Raw genomic sequence first — 19,650 nt, 5'->3', positions numbered from 1 at the left:
TCACATAGTGGAATCCTTCCTCGCCGTTCTGTCAACCTGGCCCCTTGGGGCTCGGGCAAGCCCTCTCTGATGATCCAACCCCCAAACCCTTGGGTACCTTACCTTACCTTACCTACCAGCTTTTAATGCCCACAAACCTAACCCCCTTCATGTTCGTTCCAATAAAACCAAGAAAAAGCAATGCATGCGGCCCAGAGCAAAAGACGACCCAACAAACAAAACACCCGGCCTTCCCAAGACTTGCAAGAAACCATCACGGCCCTCATTCGGGGTATCACGTCAAAAACCAAAGACAAGCGCACGACCCCAGCTCCCCAAACTCGGGAATCTGGCCAAAACCGGGGTTGTTACCAGCATCCCTCCGCGGCAGGACGTGGCCCCTCGGGACCTGGTCCCCGAGACCATCCCGTTCCAGCAGCGGTGACCACCTCCTCGATGTGGCGCTGTTGTCGTCTCCCTGGCTGTCGGCGCTTGGGCGAATCTGCCTCCGGCCCATATTCGCACCATTTTCTCCTGCCCCTCCTCCTCCTCCTCCCCCTGCTCCTCCTGCTCCTCCTGCTCCTCCAGCTCCACCACTCATACCCCCTCCTCCTCCGGGGATAAACCACTCCGTCTCCTCGATGTCGATCGCGATAGGCTTCCCTTCTGAGTTGAGGACCGGCCGTGCCGGTTCTCCAGGGGCGCGCACCTCGACCTGCGTGCACCGCGCCTTGGGGGAGCCACGCATCCAGATGCGGTACTCGGACAGCTTGATGACGCGTGGGTACATGGGTGGCGACGGCGATGAGGAGGAGCGTCCCGTCGTTGTCGAAGAGGAGGAGGAAGAAGAAGAAGACGACGAAGTAGGGGTTTCGGAGGTGGTAGCGGCTTCGGTTGCTGTGGGGATGGTGGTAGCGACGGGCGGATCGGTTGGGAAGTCATCGTCGGTTCTGGGTCCTTCGGACGGTATGGGTGTGGATCTCGGGGATGTTTCGGTCTCCCCTCCGGCGGCGGCGGTCGGCGGGGTGGTGGGTGGGGGAGTGATAGGGGAGGTTGGCTCCTTGGTCGGGGTTGTTGATGAGAAGAGGGATGAGGACGGCTTGCTCGACCAGTTGGAGAAGCTCGAGTTTTGCTGCGGATAGATGAAGAGCTCGAACGTCGTGTTGGGCCAGGTGCAGATCCAGACCTTCTCTCCGGCTTCCAGCGGCTCCTTGCGCTTGACTTTCAAGACGTCGCTTGGGGTGGCCCGCCGAGTCACGCTGGATGCCGTCTGGGGCGAACCGAATGCCTGCTCCGGCACGATGACCGTCTTGTTGTAGCGCAGTCTTTGGTACCAAGCTGGACCGCGGTTCAGCTCGAGTGTGTCGCTCACAAGTTTCAGCGCAAAGGGTTCCTCGAGGATCAGTGGCTGCTCTCCGTAATGATAAACGTTGTCCCGCATGGTATCAAAGCGGCTCGAGTTCAATGTCGCACGGTAACCGTCGTTGTCGTTGGAAATCGTCAGCTGCCACACTTCGGTGACGACTTGGCAGGTCCAGGCCTGCGAAAGCGTTGTATCTCGGATGCACGTGTTGGGTGCTGAATGGGTCGGGTGGTCAGCAGGAGAGCCCCGGGTAGCATGTTGGAACCGTGGGTGCAGAGAGCCTCGGAAAGGTAACGCGACGAGCAGAATGAAGGGAAGGATGGCACGAGGTTCCAGGCGGAACAAACATACCGATATTCGGGATAACGGGCATCGAGAAGGTGCCCGTCGCTAAGGGTTGAAGATCGGGGGGCGGGGTGGCGATGGGCGTCACCCAGTCAAAGCTAAAGCTGGTCCTGGAGCGCTTGTCAGCAGCTCTGGTCATCCTCTAGAGAAAGCCTTCCAACTCACCAAATCGGGGGGTCTTTCTTTGGGGGCTGCCGGGGAGCATTCGGCGCGCTACCGATCACTGCCCCCAACACTATTGCCATGACCACCAGGACGACGGCAGCCAGGCAGATGGCCCAGTAAGGGACAATGCCGCACATCTTCTGCCGCAGCCAGGCGTTTCGTTTCCTTGGCGGCTCCATCTTCTCCGAAGCCTTTTCTTCCCCGACCCGAATCGCTCGCTGGCTATTATCCGAGGTGAAGCTGCTCGCAGAGTTTGGCGATTGCGGGGTCTCCGGGTCTTCTGTCGACTCAAACTCGGGGTTCCTCGTAGCCAGCCCGATCCCGCCGGCGCCGGGTATGTTGGGGGCGGCGGGAGGCGAGACATCGGGGGCTGGGGCTGGGGCTAGGGCCGCGGGCCGAGCCGCGGGGCTGGCTCCGCTGTCCGCCTCCGAGCCGGAACCCTCCGCGATGGGCGGCTTGCCTCCATAGGCTTCTTCCGGGTACCGCGTGTATGGGGGCAGCTGCTCCGTGTGTCCGTCGGGGCCGACGATGCCCATCTCCTCGCCGTCCGGCCCGATCCGCCGCTGGTACTGGTCGGGCAGGCCGCGGAAGCCGATGGGAATATCCACCGGCTGGGACGCAACCGCCTCGATGCCATCACTCTGGGGATACAAGCCGTATGGATGGGTCGGTCTCCTGGGCCCCTGATAGGATGGCTCTGACATGACCACGGTGCACGGCGTCGCCATGTTCAGGGTCCTGCTTGGCGTGGCATCTTGAGGGTATGCCTCAGGGGAAGGGTTCGGCTCGGCCGGTCCGCAGCGGCAGGGTCCGGAATCCGCCAAAACACCACCGGTCGAGGAGGTGGAGTTCGTTCGTGGCCGAACAAGATCTCCCGCCTCGGGGCCAGGGGTCGAGGCATCAAGGGACATCGGCGGTTTGGATATGCTGGGAGCGTCATCCTGTCGGTCGGCCGTCGGCGACGGGCCCTCACGGGTTGATCGTGGCTCGGGTGTGCCCGCGCTAGGAGACGATGTTGAAGAATCGGATGCGCTTGCCAAGTGCGGCGGCCGAAACCCGTCCGTAACCACGCCAGCCAAAGCAAGATCGTACTCCTCCTCGCCGTCATCAACGACCGACACCCTCACGGACCGATTCCGTTCCGGATCGCTGCCGTCCTGGGCCTTCCGATCCATGACGAGGGCTCTCGCGCTCGCAGACTGGGAACCGCCGGTAGTTGTCTTGGAAGATGGCCGACAGCAGGCCCCCGCTCCTCAGTGGGCTCCACGCGGAGTCATGGATGGTGCCGATATGCCGGTTCACTGGTGGGTTGTCTTGCAACGCGAGCCAAAGCTGTCGTGATGTTGAGGTGCTCGTGTGCCGCAACCAGAGGCAGCTCCTAGGGATGTTCCTCGCAACAACCTGTTGTCGGCAGGCACTAGCACTGGTTCCGGGAAAGGTAGTGGGAATTGGGTAGCCAGGGGGTGAGTGCCGTGGGATGGAGGACAGGTGGGAGACCTGTAGATCATAGGTATGGACCTCCACGTTCCGCCCCGGGCTCCTAACGTTGCTGCTTGTTGCCGTTGGGGGCGGTGGCCCTGACCAGTCCTGCACAGCACCACTTACAGTAGGGGGCGGACCGTGAGAAAAGAGCCAGATGAAAATGATTGCAATCACAGGGGTTGCTGTCACCTGCTGCCGGGTCAAAAAGACACACCCCTCCCTCCTCCGAACGTCTCAAAACGGGTCCCTGGCCAGTCAAGGACGGGACATGAATGGTGTTCAGACCTCGACTTGGGCATCGGCGACGCGATCCCATTCGTTATGCTTGTCAACCTGGGCCCACACCTCAGATATCCCGAACCTTTTCTGCCCGCTCCCCACGGGGAGAGACCGGCAGTTCCATGATCTGGGGTGCCTCGTCACCCATCCACCATCCCTACATGGCCATGTCTCAGATACAATGCACAGAGAGTCCAAGGCTTGGTATTGCTGTGTCTGCCCGCGATGCCAACTGTGCTCGCGTCATGACTTGGGGCTGCCTCGATCGCTTCATGCCACCTCCCCCTCGAGACATGGTTCATCCATCCCACGTCTTGATTGCTTCATCTGGGGTTGCTAGCATAAGTGCGCGAGAGAAAACGATCGGGACTTTACCGCCGGTGTGGTAATTAACCGAGGGTCTGGGCGCAGGCTTGGACCAGTTACTGGCCCTGTTTTGTTGTTTTCAACAGCGCCGGAAGACTTGGTAGAGAGGGAGTGTGGGCCGTGGCAACCGTTGCAATCTAGCCTGCAGCCGACCAATTCAGGCTATGATGGCCGGAATATCAGCAGCGATGTCCTGCCCTATATGAAGAAACTCCATGTGGAAGCCGAGCTGTGGAAGGTCGTTTTTGCGCGGAGTCTGATTGAGGTACATTACCAGCTTACCGATTCGGAGCTGCCGAGCATGTTGGCAACTTTGCTGATGTCGACGTGATTGAGACAGAGGCTCCTACTAGTGTCCATGGCCGTTGGTATCCATCCTGGAGGAACCTGTCAGGGAGCTGTTATTACGGGAAGTCGGAGGATCGGAATAAGGCTTGTGATGGCCCCAGAGGCATCACAAAGTGACAACGAGAAGACAAAACAAGAAACGTAAGCGAAAAGACGGGGAATGAAGAGAAGAAGAGAAAATGAACGAAAGAGAGAGGGCGCAAAATAACAAGAAAATGAAGGAAAGGAAGTGACTGAGCGGTCCAAGGTCAACGTTGTGGCTGGGCGCCGCCAAGAGGGTCAATTTGTCGGCGCTGCGAATACGCAGTAACTGCTGAGTTGGGAGAGGCCGGTGCCCGGCGCGGACGACCTGTGATGCTGTGATGCTGTGATGTGGCGCCGATATGAAAATCGTGGGGTAGTTTTGAGAACTGCTCGTCCTGTCGAGGCCACTGACAGCTTGCCACTCACGGTAAAGAGGATGAAGATGCTGCTCGAATGGGAAGCTGGATGATACGGTACCACCGAGCGCGATGTGCCGGGTTGCATTGGCGATGTGCGAGAGGGGATCTGGCGGGTCTGCTTCCGACTTTCCAGGTTGAGTTTGTGACAAGGGACGAGGTTCAATGGAGACCAAGCTTCCAGTTCCGTTGGACCGCCTTGCGGAGAGCAGCTGCAACTTCCATCCCAGGGCAGCCCGGGTGTTGGATACCTACCTACTACCTTACCGGACCCAGAGGAGCCGGTGCACATGACAAAACGATGGCCTGCTCGACTTCCCTGCCTCCCGGTGGTTCCCAGCAGTGGCGGCCGGCTTGTGTTTGTGGATTACGTAAGGTGTAAGTACAAGCGTCCCTCGCTTCCGGCACTCAGCAGCTGAACGAGCATCGCAATACTGTGTGTAGTACCTAGGTAGTTATCGTCGGTGGGTCTTCTATCGTTTCTTCCGTCTCCATCTTTTCGACAATCCAAGATCAAAATCCATTGATTATGAACCTCAACTTCCTGTCACCCACACTCTGTCAGGACTTGTAACAAGGAAACGCCTTTGGACCGTCAAATCTAGGATCCGACATCGATACTATCTATCTTATCCCAAGTTCTGACGGTCTGCCTTGCCGATGACTTACCCGAACGGTATATACCTAGAGGATCAAGTGTAAGGGGCCAAAGTCCCTTACACTTGCCACGACGATCAGCCCTCTCGCGATACCTCCCTGGTGCCTTGTAACCCGGCATCTCCTCGCCATTCTCTATCCCATTCCTCATAGGCGCTTCCAGTTACACCACGTTCAACATCGGAGACCAAGGTCCCCCAAGACTACCACCTATCACAACCGTCGAATCGATCGGAGCACATCACGGGTTACCGCAGCCTCATTTCCTTTCCACCACTATCATCACCATGGTGACTCATGAAGACGGCCAGAGCCGCGCAAGGCTTGAGACCGGGCAACAGGCAGCAGCCTGCGATGCACCTTGTTCTCACTGGCTTGCCCCGCTTTGAACAGCACTCGAGGGTGTCTCGGTCAGGCCCCTTCTCTTACCCCGCGGTGTAACCACCGCACGCCTCGGGAGACCATGTTCTGCCATCTCCTCTCATTGCCATTTGATGGCAACGAGCAACTCGTTTCAGGATCATGAACCTTCTGGTCAGACAGAGTTGCGCACGCCTTGCCCTCCTCGGGCTGCCCCTGGAACATCCAGTTCGGGTGCATCATGCCTCGCTCAGGTCTGGCGTTGGTACACTCTCCTTCTTGAAAGCCCGGACCTTCAGATACAGATGCGGCTGCCCACGGTGTGGCCGGCATCCACTCGGATGATGGCGCGCATGCAAGACCTGGCCCCGCACAACACTCCGTAGCCGCAGCACAGGGCGTGTAGCTGACTGGTTTCCGACGTGGTTGACGCGCGAGAGAGGGGCGCGATCCAAAAAAGTGTCAATCAGTCATTGCCCGGCGTCTGTGGCAGACGCCTCTATGTCCGTTGCCTGTTTCATGCCATCTGGACATCACGACGTGTGTCTTGGACGACGGAATCTTCGATTGGCTTCACATGTTGATCCAATCTGCATCGCAAAGCCAGGCATCCTGCCAAACATCCCAGCGCGTGCGTCTCCAACTCGCCATCCCTGCGTGCGCCGGGCAAAGCGGGTGCGTCAGACCCTAGCGATACGATCCCATGGATGGTTTTATGCATTTGACGCCTTTTCTCCAGCCTTCCCGTCATGGGGCGAGCCTTCTAAGCCGCGCACGTTCGTGGTTGACCGGTGTAGGTACGCTGTATTTGAAGCTGGTGACAGCCTGGTCCGATAAGAGGCGTGCCCAGTGTCTTTCTTCCTTCCATCATCCTTTTGCCGAGGCGCCACATAAAAACACAAAAACGGCCCAGCTTGCCGTCTGTCTTCAGGTTTTCATTCGATACCATATCTATTCGTGTCTCGGCCCGCAGGCTGCTTCTTCGGTCAGGCATACGCCCTCACACACGAACCTCCACTAGCGACGCTCATATCCCACCACCATGCCAACTCTCCACAAAGAACTCAAGGTTTCTCACCCCCGAGCCGCCAGGTTCCTCATATGGTGCGCTGGCCAAGACCCTGGCCGGTACTTGTCCAAGGAGGACGCAGGTAGCAAGAAGGCAAAGCCGTCAACATCCAAGTCAGGTCGGTCTTCGCGCGCCAGCGGCCGCCACATCCCCAACAACTGGGCGAGACAAGTGACCGCCGAAGACGACGACGACGAGTATAGCAGCAGCGAGAGCGGTGATGAGTCCTACCCCCCTCCCAACCAGGGGCGATATCCTCCGCGCCAGGGCAAGGCCGCTCATGGTGTGCCTCCGCAATCCCCGGCGGGAGGTGTCCCGCCAGGCGTCTTCAAGCCCGTGTATAACCCTCCGCGGGCGACCTTCATGGCACCACCCGGCGCCGCGCCCCGGCCTCAACCTCAGGTCAACTACGCACCACCTCCAGCTGGCGGCGCCCGCGGTCCGGCGCCTCCTTCTGGAGGGCAGTTTGTGCAGGACCGGAATGGGATCAAGGTCTTCATGCCTCGTTAAGCAATGGTCCCAAGAGAAGGGGGTGTGACTAGCACCATCTTGATTTGCCTTTCTCTTTTGATGTAAGGGGTTGACGTTTTTTTTTTCTCTTTTCTTTTTTTTCTTTTTTCTTTTATTCATTTTTCAATTTCTTTTATTCATTTTTCAATTTTCTTTTATTTCATTCTGAGATGGGCTTACACAGGAGCCTTTAGTTTACAGGACAGAGTGTAACAAAAGCAACAGATAACCTAGATGCGTTATGTTCATGATGTGGATCGGCACAAGTCTCAATACCGGGCCTAACAGTACAGGGCGCAGAATTGGGATGTCGCTAGGATGTCACTGTTGAAACACGGCACACGGAAACAATGTTTTTTTTTTATTTTATTTTTATTATACTGTTATTACGAGTATTTTGTGCCCTCCAGTTACGATCACGAGCGTATGGCTGAAGAGCAACAAATGCAATGAGATAATGACCTGGATCCGTGGCTGTATTTCTTTGTCTCATCTCAACTTCATAGCGAATCAGAATGGCACTGATGCCTTCGGAGCTCCCGGACAGGGTACAAGACTCTCAGTCCTTTTGATGCTGGCAGCCCCCACAGACTGTTCGTTCCTTGCTATCACCCTTGTTAAAAGGGCACTCGGGATGACGGCGTGATGACCACAACCTGACGATGGTGTAAGTGACCCTAACCCGAGAGAATGTAACCGCCAGTCTTGTCCCCGTCCCGCAAAGCATTCATCCTTCTCCAACACCACCACAACTACCCCGCTCCTCTCCCCCTCACTCCAAACTCAGACCAACCTCCAACCACTGCCAAAAAGCCGATCTTCATACGATCAATTAGAAACAGAGGGCCCGCCGCTCCTGCAAGAACTGCCTTGGAAGTCAGTCATCCACGAACGCTACGATGCCTGGGAAGGAATCCCAGACATCGGAGGATTGCTCAGACCCTGCCCCTCCGCATGAGGACCTGATTTCGATTGACCCAGACGGCGACCTGATTCTTCGCGTCGGGAAAGGATCTGCAAAGCAACAGTTCAGGGTCTGCTCTTCGACGTTGCGGCGCGCCGCCCCAGTTTGGAAGGCCATGCTCTTCGGCCCCTGGAGGGAATCGAAGCCTGCCGCAGGACCTTGGATTGTCGACCTTCCTGAAGATGACCCAAAAGCCCTACGAGTTCTTCTCGACATTCTCCATAGCAATTTCGCCACTGTTCCCGAGACTATCGATAAAATTTCTGATCTGAAAAAGATCCTGGATCTCACCGACAAGTACGACATGCTCTCGCGTATTCGGCCGTGGGCCAAGTCCTGGGCGGCCATTCTTCAGCATAAACCGTCAATTCTAGATCCCAAGACATGCGAGCATGGACCCTTATATGTCATGGGACCTTGTATCGCTCCCCATATCGAGAGGGCCATCGCAGCCTGGCACCTTGGATACGAGGATGTGTTCGAACTGGAGGCTTGGACGTTCGTCCTCAATACCAAGGTAGATGCGCGGACGAAAGGAGAACGTGGCAAGCTAGTTAATTCGTGTGGCGGCCAATTCATCTCAGCGATATACGGGATTGGTCTTGATGATTTCGAAGGTAATTCCTCTTACTCGCCCTTGCATGGTGCTCGACCAGACTCTGATCCGTGTTACAGACCATATTGCGAGGCTCCGTCTAGCCGTAATCCAGCAAATCCTTGACTTCTATCATGATCAGGTTCATCGTCGAACTATTACATCGGCATGCAAAGTCTCTGCTGATAAAGATGAGAAGGCGTTTTGTGATCAGGTGATACTCGGAGGCATCCTCCGAAATCAATGCCTGCATCGGTTCGGTGCCTTCCCAAAGTCCTCGAAGAAGGCAAACTCCTACAGTGCAAATAGTCTTCTCAACAATCTCTTTTGGTTGCTGTTGTCCATTCGACCATTGAACAAAGATCATGAAATCTGCCTGCCAGATAAAGACTACACCGATTTCTCCAGGAAGGTGTGGGAGGGCGAGCGTTGGAAAAACGTGTTGCTGCCTCATCACAAAGACCTGCTTGCGAACAAACGAAAGATGACTGGCCTCGCTACTTGATACAAGATGGAGGCATTGTCACAGGCTTGGGATCAAGGTGTTCATACTCTATACACAGACCCTTGTTCGACTTGTAGGTCCACGGTCCAGTTTCGGGACGACAGTACATCCATATTGGTCAGGTGTACTCGGCGCTAGATAGGTATCAAAACAGAGACAGGTCAGCTGAATTGTAAAGTCATTATTCTACTTTAATGCATGTATTCTCCCATAACTGTTATAGTCTCACCCCCCTCCCCCCCTCTTCCTGTAATCTGCTGCGATAGCTAGAGTTTGCTCAGGTGAGATGCTCAAGTGTCTCGCGAAACTACAGGATATTTCAACCGACGGAGAAATGGATTATGATGTATAGTGCAGCAACAAGACTCCAGCACGAGGCCTACTGCTGAGGCACGTCTCACGGCAATCAACCTCAAGGGTTGACGGCGGCGTCATTGGGTTTGTGGGCAGTCGGGTAGCACACAACGGGGCACATACCCGACAAGATGCCGTGCCAAGTTCTAGGATTGTGCACCAACCATGAATCGTTCCCACGGCGGGTTGTGGGTTGCCCGGAGCGTTTCTTACCCAACCGACCCGTACACCCCGGCCGGGACATGTGGACGGAACGGCCGCGGTGGGGCAAGTTGTCGGACAGCCCGGGAATGGTGGGGTCGCCGCGGTCCTGCCAACCGCCTAGAGCCCCGCCCGCCGGCACTAAGGCAGCATGGTGAGCCTTCTGCTGTTGCTCTGCGCAACATCAGGCGGGGAGGCAGAGAAAGAACCCCGTCTTGCCCCGCGGGCAGCTCCGAAGCGCCCCTATGAACACACGGGAGGGGATGTGCAACTCGACCATGCGCTGCGCCGCGATGCTGCATCGGTCCGCCCGGTGAACCGCTCCGTGTCCCTCAGCCACACCGATATGGAAAGTGCCCGATCAGGTTCACAGCTTCGCAGCGGTTCCACACATGGATAGGCGGGGCAGTCTATCATTCTGGTGAGTGCCCTATGCATATTTCAACGACAGAGTGTGCGATTGACCACCTTGCCTACCTACCTTGAGCGACCTTGGAAGGCCTAGACAGGGTCAGCGATGGTACCGAGGGATGCAGTAGGCGTCCAGGCCATTTGGCGCCATCTCTGTCTAAGAGCGAGGACTTCGAGGTCTGGAAAGGTACCTCGAGGTATTCTGGTTGGGCAGCGTACATTCCGTCGGCGTTCTGATCCCCCCCCGCCTTCCTACAGCAGATCTCCCGTCTACAAGGAACTCGATCGCTGTCGTCAAGGGTTAATTAGGTTGGATGTTGCGATTGGGCCTATCACCTTTCGCCGGAGAGGAAGCCAAGTGGAGGCCGTCAATGCTGCGCCGCAAGGCGGAACCGCCGGCTGCCTGAGATGATAAGTGAGAGGACAATCAAGACTGCAGGATTGCGGTCTGCATCCGTCATGCCGCACGATCCCGCCACCCTCTCGACTTCCCAATTCACGGACACAAAAGTTTTTCTAACTTTGGGACTCTCCACTTGGCCATGGATGGTAGTGCTACCATCATCATGAACAGCTGGCTGACAGTTCAGAATGAGAAGTCTCTTGGCCGGACCAGCCAGCACAATGAAGTCGTGCACCGGACAATCTGCGACCTGGCAGACTCAATCCTTTACGCCACATAGCCGAGGGTTGCTTCCAGGGAGATGCTAGAGACGTCGGGTAGTCTCACCAAGTTACCCATCAGCCGGGCACATTGGTTTGCGCAGGGAATGGAGGTGGCTTGTTCGGCGAGGACAACTAGGACGGCAACAACGTCCTCAACCTTCAAGATTGAGGCCTCTCCTTGAACCCGGCAGGGTGACAGTTGTACAATGTAGGGGCTGCATCCTAGTGCGGGTTGAGCACAGCAGTCCCCTACCTTTTGCGCCCAGACGTGAGGACGGCCACCACCCATGACCTCCAATCAGCCCTATCCGGCTGGGGTTGGGGCACCACAACGTCCTCAACACCCTCGCCAATCCTTCTAGTGGCGCAGAACCATGTACAGGCTGCCAGCACATCCAAACCCATTGTCCTATGTACACTCGGATTCGACCGGGAGGGGTCCATCTGCTGCCGGCTTGGGCACGGCCGCTGCCCCCCGCCTTTTCAGGGTCAGGGTTAGACTTACCTCCAAATGCCGTACCTGCAGCATCATCGAGGCCTCTGTGGCTATACCAAGCAAACAATGCATCATGGAAATTTGGGATGCCTAGAACCGGATGCCTCAGTCAGCGAACTTGACCACAGCGGGCAGTTGAAAGGGCGATGCGAGGTTTCTGCCTCAACAATCGAGTCATAAAAAGAGCACTTCAAGCCCCATCGGCTGGTCATCCGCTGCAGGACACACACCAGACGCAGTCAGCACTAAGGCAACAGAGGACGGAAACAAGCCTGGCGCGGTCCTACGCCTTTAGTATCTCGCGCGCAACGTATAAATACCCCAGCTCGCCCTTTCATCCGTTTTCCCTTCTCCCGCCGTCAAGCTGTATTCTGCCAACGACTTGGTCGGCAACCTCCTCCTCTTCTCCCAGATTGTCCCCCGAAGACACTACACCCTCACCGGCCTACTGGGAGCGCTCACCATGGACACCGTCGGCCCCTCGCCTGTGAGCGGGGAGGCTTTCGTCGGAGCCGCCGCCGCCGCCGCGGCGACGGCAGCAGGACCCACCCCGATCGGCGCGGACGCCGGATCGTCCACCCCACAGCTCCAGCTCCTTGACTACTTCTTCCCAGGCTTCTCGGTGTTCTCGGCCGCCGCCAGCAAGTACCTTCACATCGACCTGAACCTGTACATCCCGCTTGTACTCATGTTTGGCGGTTTTACCTTCTTGTGGCGCTACTTCACCGAGTACTTCTGGGGCCTCATCAGCGCTCACCTCATGAGCGTTGTCGACGTGCGCCCGGATGACGAGTGCTACAACTTCCTAATGGGTTGGGTGGCCAACCAACGGTTCGCCCAGGGGGCGCGTAGGTTTGTTGTGAATACCAACCTTAATAGCGTGAGTCTCACCCAGTGCACTTCCCCATGCGAGGAATGTTTGCCGAGAATAATATGGCTGACGTGTTGGTTGGACAGCGATCGTGGTATCTGTACGTCATGGCCCATGCTTCACTCCCATCCCTCGAGGCAATAAAAGAGGGCTTCACAGCGTCACCGTGCTTGAAAAGCGGAATTACTAACCAAATTCATGGGATAACAGCTGGAGGTACTCGGACGACGACGACGACGACGACGACGACGAGACTAGTGCGGAGGCCAGCGTGAACGGGAAGAAGAAGGCTCTGGCGTACACCCCTACGTTCGGCAGCCACTGGTTCGTGTACAAGGGCCGCATTCTCATCTTCCGCCGGTCCGAGCCCCAGCAGCAGTCACCCTGGCTCACGACGAGCGAGCGCGAGGAGATCTCCATTTCGTGCTTCGGCCGCAATCCGTGGATCCTCAAGGAGCTTCTCCACGAGGCTCGGGATGAGTTCATGAAGCGCGACGAGGCCAAGACGCTGGTATGGCAAGCAATCACCAAGGGGAAAACGAACAAGACGCGGCTGACCACGACGAACAGATCTACCGCGGCACCACAAAGAGCGGGAGCAGCGAACCCCAGTGGCAGCGGTGCATGGCGCGCACGTCGCGGCCCTTCTCGACAGTCATCCTCAACGAGAAGGTCAAGAAGGAGCTCATCGACGACGTGACCGACTATCTCAACCCGGCAACACGACGGTGGTACGCCAACCGCGGCATCCCCTACCGGCGCGGCTATCTCTTGTACGGTCCTCCTGGTACCGGCAAGTCGTCGCTCAGCCTGGCGCTGGCCGGCTTCTTCAAGATGCGCATCTACATCGTCAGCCTCAGCTCCGTGACCGCCAACGAGGAGAACCTGGCCACGCTGTTTGCCGAGCTCCCGCGCCGCTGCGTCGTCCTGCTCGAGGACATCGACACGGCTGGCTTGACCCACACGCGCGAGGACGACGGCCAGACCGCTGCTGACGGCGCCGCTACCTCCGATGGCGATGACTCCCCGAAAACGTCAAGAGCGATCCCCGGCGGGCCGCCCAACCCGAACGCCCAACAGGAGAGAAACGGACGCCTCTCGCTCTCGGGTCTGCTCAACATCCTCGACGGCGTGGCCTCGCAGGAGGGTCGAGTGCTCATCATGACGACCAACCACCTCGAGAAGCTCGACAAGGCGCTCATCCGGCCGGGCCGCGTCGATATGATTGTCAAGTTCGACCTCGCCGACAAGGACATGACGGCGCAGATCTTCAAGTCGCTCTACGCACCTATCGAGGGCGATGACGTCCCCGCGTCGAAGCCCGCCGCGCAGGAGCACAGCTCGCGTGCGCTGTGGCAGCTCGAGAGCAAGCTCAAGCCCGTGGTTCTGCGACTGACGCCCGAGGAGGAGCGCAAGAAGGCAGCGGCCGAGGCCGAGGCGGCGCGGAAGCGCGACGAGGAGATTGCACGCGTAAGCAAGCTGGCGGAGGAGTTCGCGGCCAAGATCCCCGAGCACGAGTTCTCGCCGGCCGAGATTCAGGGGTTCCTGCTCAAGAGCAAGCGGGCCCCGGAGAAGGCGGTCGAGGGCGCGGCGCAGTGGGTGGTTGACCGGCGCAAGGAGAAGAAGGACAAGGAGATCAAGGAGGCGGAGGAGAGGCGTAAGAAGGAGGAGGAGAAGAGGAAGGAGAAGGAGAAGGAGGAGCAGGAAAAGAGGGAGAAGGAAGAAAAGGAAAAGGAGGAGAAGGAGGAGAAGAAGAAGGCCAAGAAGGAGAAGCGGAAGAGCAGCAAGTCGAGGCGCAAGAGCGTGAAGGAGGCCGAGAGCCGTGACGGCGAGGCTACGGCGTCCGAGCCGTCGACTGACAGCGACAGCGGCTCGTCCGAGTCGGAGGCGGAGGAAAAGAAGAGGAAGAGGAGAAACGAGAAGGCTGCGAAGAAGAGGGGCAAGCCCGCGGCGACGGCCGATGCGTATGCCGCCCCCGGCGAGCCGAAGGAGACGGCGCCCGAGGCCAAGGCTGCGTCGGTCCCGGTGGTGGTTACGCCGGCCATGGCGGTCGACACCGACAAGGCCAAGGAGGCGGTCGACAAGCCGCAGCAGACGCCGGAGGTGGATTCTGGCTACGGCACTCCATCATGAGCACGGAAAGGTTACGTTGGGGGTGTGGCTTCGGGGTGGCGGTTGTTGGGGTATTTCTCGATTCTTTGGGGTCTTGGCTCAGTCCCGTCCCTATGCATACTTTGGTTATGCGTTTTAATGGTGAAGCAACGGCGTTGGGGGCTGCTTATGTAGAGCATTATTTTAGAGCTTGGATCAAATCAAGGTAGCTTAGGTACCTGGTAGTTCCAGCAACTTGACGCCCAAACAGAGGACTGAATCTGGCAGGTGATTTTGCATCTGGAATCGGTGATCAATCAGCCCGGAAGAATCCTGATCCGGAGGGTGGTCGGGTGTCTTTGTTCGATGCGAGGCATCAGGGTCCTGTCAGCAAGGAATGCCTGTCGTAAGCAAGACATGGCTGCAAGCTCCGCGATGGCGGCATCCGCCTTGCGAGATACTCGACGCCAATCGAACGCATCCCTGGATGTTTGTTTTCGAGCTGTTCCTGACCGCTTAGATACGGCTGCACGGCTACCGCCTACGAAGCTGACTTCAATGACGGAAGAAACACATGGCTGACGTTCCGCAGCAGCAAAGGCTGCATTGACTGCTCGGTACATCACAAGGCTGAGGTTCGGGAGCCGCTGACCAAGCGGGTGAGGCAAGCCACCTCCCAGCAGGAGCAGCCGAAGAAGTTCGGTCCGGTTCCTGCAAGGGCCGGGACGGATCTGGCTAATCAGAACCAGCATCCGCTCCCAATGTGCGGGCGACCGGCTTCCTGACCTGGAACTTCGAGACCTCGCCTCGCTGCAAGGCGGGCAAAATGCAGCTTTGCGTCTCCGATGACGGCTGCTTCCGCTTCCTCAAAGACGAAATGCCTGAGGGTTCGTTGAATGTCGGTGTACGAAGTGTCGGGGCATTCGTTCAGACGGTGGCGGCGCCGCATCTACGGGGTGCTGTGTTGAGAAATACCAGCACGAAGTCGTGCAGCCGTCCACGGTGCATTGTAGGACCGAATGTGCCAGCCCATCAGCGAGCGTTCAGGGCTTGGACCACCATGGCATCAACATCTGACTCGAGGCTCGCTCTCTGGCCCGCCATACAACGGCTGCCAGCAAAGCCCACCATCAACAAACGATCGCCCCCCCACCACCACCACCAACCGGTGGGCTTGCTCTTGGTTACCAATCCCGCACCAAAGTCCGCCTTCGAAGGTTAGGTTTTCGGTAACGATTGCTCAGAGTTGAGATGCATGTGGGGACCAGACAGAACCATTCGAAGCAGGAAACGTGGGCGTGTAGAAAGGAGAGCAGAAAACCTTCTGGATGACGCCGATAAATCGGCTGTACATTCTCCTGGGTTTCTTGGGTAGTTACTTTCTCTGTCTTGATAGATTGCCCATCTTGGGGAGAAAAGGGGGAGGGGAAAAACGAAAGACAAAAACAGCAAAGGAAAACAGTGAAGAAAAGAGCAACTAAAAAGAGAGAAAGAGGGAGAGAGGAAGGAGAAAGAGAGAAAGAAAGAAAAAATACGAATAGGAAATCGGGGATGTCGAGGGAAAAAAGGAAGGGAAAAGGAAACAGAAGACATCAAGTCCCAGGGCGGGTGCCAAGAGATATTAAGGGCGCAGCATGGACTCCCCGTCATGGCTGACGGGGACTAAAATGCTTGAGGACGATATCGGAGGCAAAAGTCTCCAACAAACAGCGGCCCGGGTCGTTTGGTGTTTGGGTAGCCCACGTACCTTCTCCCCGGCATGCTGGGCTATTGTACGTCAAACTATTGTTCTCCGAGGTGTGGCTCCAGCAAAACGCCTCCAAGTATATGAACCTGGCGTATCCCTCGGACAGCCGCCCGCGCTCTCTTCCTCTCTTACACAGAACGGTCCCGTTAGGTGAACAAAGGCGACCTACCGCACTCTTGTACTCGTACCACCGGGCCATTGACAGCCATTTCATTGAACGCATTGGAGATCAACCTCAGGTGTGTGAATGCCAACAACACCCCTTCGCCTCGTTCTGCCGCCTTGCCTTCCATTCACGCGGCGCCAACACCACGTCTGGTGAGGAAAACTGGGGCCGATTGCTGCTGAACCCACATGCAGTGGAAACGGCGGTGTGAATGGCCAAACAGAACATGGATTGAGACACATGCGCTAACATTATGTGCCCCTCCAAAAAGCCCCCAGGACCCTCGCGTACTCCTTTTCTTCCAGGACCGTTTCCCTCCCCAATAACCACGCAAACCCGACCTCCTGAGACCCATATCTCCCTCGATCCCGAATCTTCCACCGTTTGCCCGTCATGGCCACTCGTCCGCAAAACGTTGGCATCAAGGCCATTGAAATCTACTTCCCGAGCCAGGTACGTGTCCTTCGTGCTTGGCGCATGTGCTCGCGCGCGCCACACCCGTCCCCTTCTCGCCCGACATCGCATAGTAACTGGAGCTTGGGCTCTAACGCTACCCTGTGTCTCTTTAGTATGTCGAGCAAAGCGAGCTCGAGAAGTTCGATGGCGTCAGCGCGGGCAAATACACAATCGGTCTCGGCCAGACCAAGATGAGCTTCTGCGACGACCGCGAAGGTCAGTTGTGATCCTGGAATCCCGGCATTTGGCTCTGTTTTTGGCCCCCCGCCCCTCCCCCCCTTTTTGGAGGCGGTTTGCACGTTTTTGGAGGAACCAGTCGGCGGCGCTCGCGTTCCCGTCCCCTCCTACCAACACCGACCTGCCCCAGTCCCTGGCAGGTCGCGGGCCAGAAGGCGGGGTCATGGCAGCCAGTCGCATCGCTCAGGGGCTGACATGGGTGCGGGTAATTACCCCGCCATCGGTTAACAGACATCTACTCGATGGCCTTGACGGCGCTCTCCCGGCTCATCAAGAACTACAATGTCGATACCAACAGCATCGGTCGCCTCGAGGTCGGCACAGAGACCATCCTCGACAAGTCCAAGTCGGTCAAGTCGGTGCTTATGCAGCTTTTCGGCGACAACACCAACATTGAGGGTGTGGACACCGTGAACGCGTGCTACGGCGGCACCAACGCCGTTTTCAACACCATCAACTGGATTGAGTCTTCGGCTTGGGACGGTCGTGATGGCATCGTCGTCGCCGGCGACATCGCTCTGTACGCCAAGGGCAACGCGCGCCCCACGGGCGGCGCCGGCGTCGTCGCCCTGCTGATCGGTCCCGACGCGCCGCTCGTCTTCGAGCCCGGCCTTCGCGGCAGCTACATGCAGCACGCCTACGACTTTTACAAGCCCGATCTGGCCAGCGAGTACCCCTACGTCGACGGCCACTACTCCCTCACCTGCTACAGCAAGGCCCTGGATGCGGCGTACCGCGCCTATTGCAAGCGCGAGGCGCAGCTCGCCAACGGCACCAACGGTCACGCCAACGGCAACTGCGTTGCCGACTCCGCCCTTCCCAAGACGCCCTTGGACCGCTTTGACTACATGGCTTTCCACGCCCCGACTTGCAAGCTGGTGACCAAGTCGTACGCTCGTCTCTTGTACCACGACTACCTTGCCGATTCCGAGAACCCGGCCTTTGCCGAGGTCCCTGCCGACATTCGCGACATGGATTATGAGAAGTCCCTGACCGACAAGGTTGTCGAGAAGACCTTCATGGCCCTGACCAAGAAGCGCTTCCAGGAGCGTGTCAACCCCAGCCTTCAGGTTGCCACCAACGTCGGCAACATGTACTGCGCCAGCGTCTGGGGCGGCCTGGCCAGCCTAATCTCCTACGTCGAGCCTTCGGCGCTCGAGGGCAAGAGGATAGCCCTGTTCAGCTACGGCTCCGGCCTGGCTGCGAGCTTCTTCTCGCTCCGCGTCAAGGGGAGCACCGAGAAGATCGCCCAGGTCCTCGACATCCCCAACCGCCTCGCCGCGCGGCGGCAGGTTCCGCCCGAGACGTACGACGCGGTAAGTACAAGCGACGAACAATCCAAGAAAAAAAGGCCCATCAAAACGTTACGGCAGCTAACCCCTTGTCCCGTGCAGATGTGCGATCTCCGCAAGAAGGCCCACCTCCAGAAGAATTACACGCCCGAGGGTGATGCCTCGACCATCGCCAAGGACGCCTACTACCTTGTCAAGGTCGACGACATGTTCAGGCGCGAGTACGCCATCAAGGAGTAGGGTCCGTTAGTGGTGATGGCAATCAATATACGCTTGACTGAACCAGATGGCGATGGACGACATCGGTGTGGGTCCTTGGGAAGCGAAGACGTTCGGCATGCATGCATTGTCTTCTTTGTGTTGTTGTGCTTTCTGGCACTGCAAACGGCTCCGTTTACATACCCCGCCTACCTGACCATACCTGGCTTCGGCGTCCTGGGTATACATGCGGCGGACGGGGGAGGGACGATGGGACATTTGCTTGTGGCGGGGCTATCTATGGCTTTTCCCCGCCGGCCAGAGAGGGACTTTGCCTAGAAGTCGTTTGGTGTTGGCGCTGATGACTAGACGAGGAGTACATCAATATATGTCTTAATGTCCGGACTTTGTCAGGAGCTCCTGGCGGTCCTTCCACTTACCTCTAGTAGCTTGCGTCGAGCTGAAGTACATACCTCACATCTATCTGGTTCCGTCTGCGCTGAGGAAAATGCAGCACCGTGAAGCTGCGAGATGACGGGCTGACCTTTGACCCGGCGGAGGTCGCGGGGCAACGGCAACATCTAGAAGATGCCCAACGTTCATTTGGTCACGAGTTGGCGACCGGAGTGTAGGAGCCACGATGAGCATCAAGAGGCAGCCTGGGTGGGCGCAATGCCCCTTCGTCTCACGTCGCTTAATGATTCAATGCCGTCGTCCCGAGGTCTGCTGACGGTAGGGTAGGTGTCGTCATTACCTCATCACCTCGAGACAATTTAGGATGCGGTCCCCGCGAGGAGCACCTCCACCTGAAACTTCAGCGTCATGGCTAACCCGAAGTCGGGCCGCTCCAAGGCCGGGCGCCGTCCGGAAGAGAGAGATGAGATGCAACTGATCGGACAAAGATGTGCTGCTGTGGTTGGGCCGACATTCACGCCGCAAATTCGATTCCGCTTCATTCGCTGTCCATCCTGTTTTTACCTGTCGCTGAGTCACACTGGCACCACACAAGTGGCTGTCGTCAACCCCTTCGCCATGGC

At 57.6% G+C, this 19,650-nt stretch overlaps 6 protein-coding genes across 6 annotated transcripts; 4 read left to right on the top strand and 2 right to left on the bottom strand.

Moving 5' to 3' along the window:
• Positions 1-274: 274 nt before the first annotated feature.
• VTJ83DRAFT_5590 (uncharacterized protein) lies at positions 275-3,027 on the bottom strand (the record flags this gene model as incomplete). Its single annotated transcript, XM_071012207.1, has 3 exons — positions 275-1,557; positions 1,694-1,797; positions 1,853-3,027. 3 exons carry the CDS (start codon positions 3,025-3,027, stop codon positions 275-277), a joined length of 2,562 nt encoding a protein of 853 aa, XP_070864965.1.
• Positions 3,028-3,949: 922 nt separating this feature from the next.
• VTJ83DRAFT_5589 (uncharacterized protein) lies at positions 3,950-4,339 on the bottom strand (the record flags this gene model as incomplete). Its single annotated transcript, XM_071012205.1, has 2 exons — positions 3,950-4,141; positions 4,262-4,339. 2 exons carry the CDS (start codon positions 4,337-4,339, stop codon positions 3,950-3,952), a joined length of 270 nt encoding a protein of 89 aa, XP_070864964.1.
• A 2,487-nt stretch (positions 4,340-6,826) lies between these two features.
• Positions 6,827-7,363, top strand: VTJ83DRAFT_5588 (uncharacterized protein; the record flags this gene model as incomplete). The annotated part of the gene is made up of 1 exon (XM_071012204.1): positions 6,827-7,363. One exon carries the CDS (start codon positions 6,827-6,829, stop codon positions 7,361-7,363), a length of 537 nt encoding a protein of 178 aa, XP_070864963.1.
• Positions 7,364-8,262: 899 nt separating this feature from the next.
• On the top strand, positions 8,263-9,427 carry VTJ83DRAFT_5587 (uncharacterized protein; the record flags this gene model as incomplete). Its single annotated transcript, XM_071012203.1, has 2 exons — positions 8,263-8,944; positions 9,003-9,427. The coding sequence occupies 2 exons, from the start codon at positions 8,263-8,265 to the stop codon at positions 9,425-9,427; spliced, it is 1,107 nt and encodes a 368-aa protein (XP_070864962.1).
• A 2,591-nt stretch (positions 9,428-12,018) lies between these two features.
• Positions 12,019-14,559, top strand: VTJ83DRAFT_5586 (uncharacterized protein; the record flags this gene model as incomplete). Its single annotated transcript, XM_071012202.1, has 4 exons — positions 12,019-12,435; positions 12,513-12,526; positions 12,637-12,937; positions 12,997-14,559. The coding sequence occupies 4 exons, from the start codon at positions 12,019-12,021 to the stop codon at positions 14,557-14,559; spliced, it is 2,295 nt and encodes a 764-aa protein (XP_070864961.1).
• Positions 14,560-16,823: 2,264 nt separating this feature from the next.
• VTJ83DRAFT_5585 (uncharacterized protein) lies at positions 16,824-18,655 on the top strand (the record flags this gene model as incomplete). The annotated part of the gene is made up of 4 exons (XM_071012201.1): positions 16,824-16,883; positions 17,000-17,102; positions 17,355-18,439; positions 18,518-18,655. 4 exons carry the CDS (start codon positions 16,824-16,826, stop codon positions 18,653-18,655), a joined length of 1,386 nt encoding a protein of 461 aa, XP_070864960.1.
• Positions 18,656-19,650: the final 995 nt, after the last annotated feature.

This window comes from Remersonia thermophila, chromosome 5, assembly GCF_042764415.1.
Source record: "Remersonia thermophila strain ATCC 22073 chromosome 5, whole genome shotgun sequence".
In the NCBI taxonomy this organism is placed as follows: domain Eukaryota; kingdom Fungi; phylum Ascomycota; class Sordariomycetes; order Sordariales; family Chaetomiaceae; genus Remersonia; species Remersonia thermophila.
This window is presented reverse-complemented; position numbering and strand designations above follow the sequence as displayed.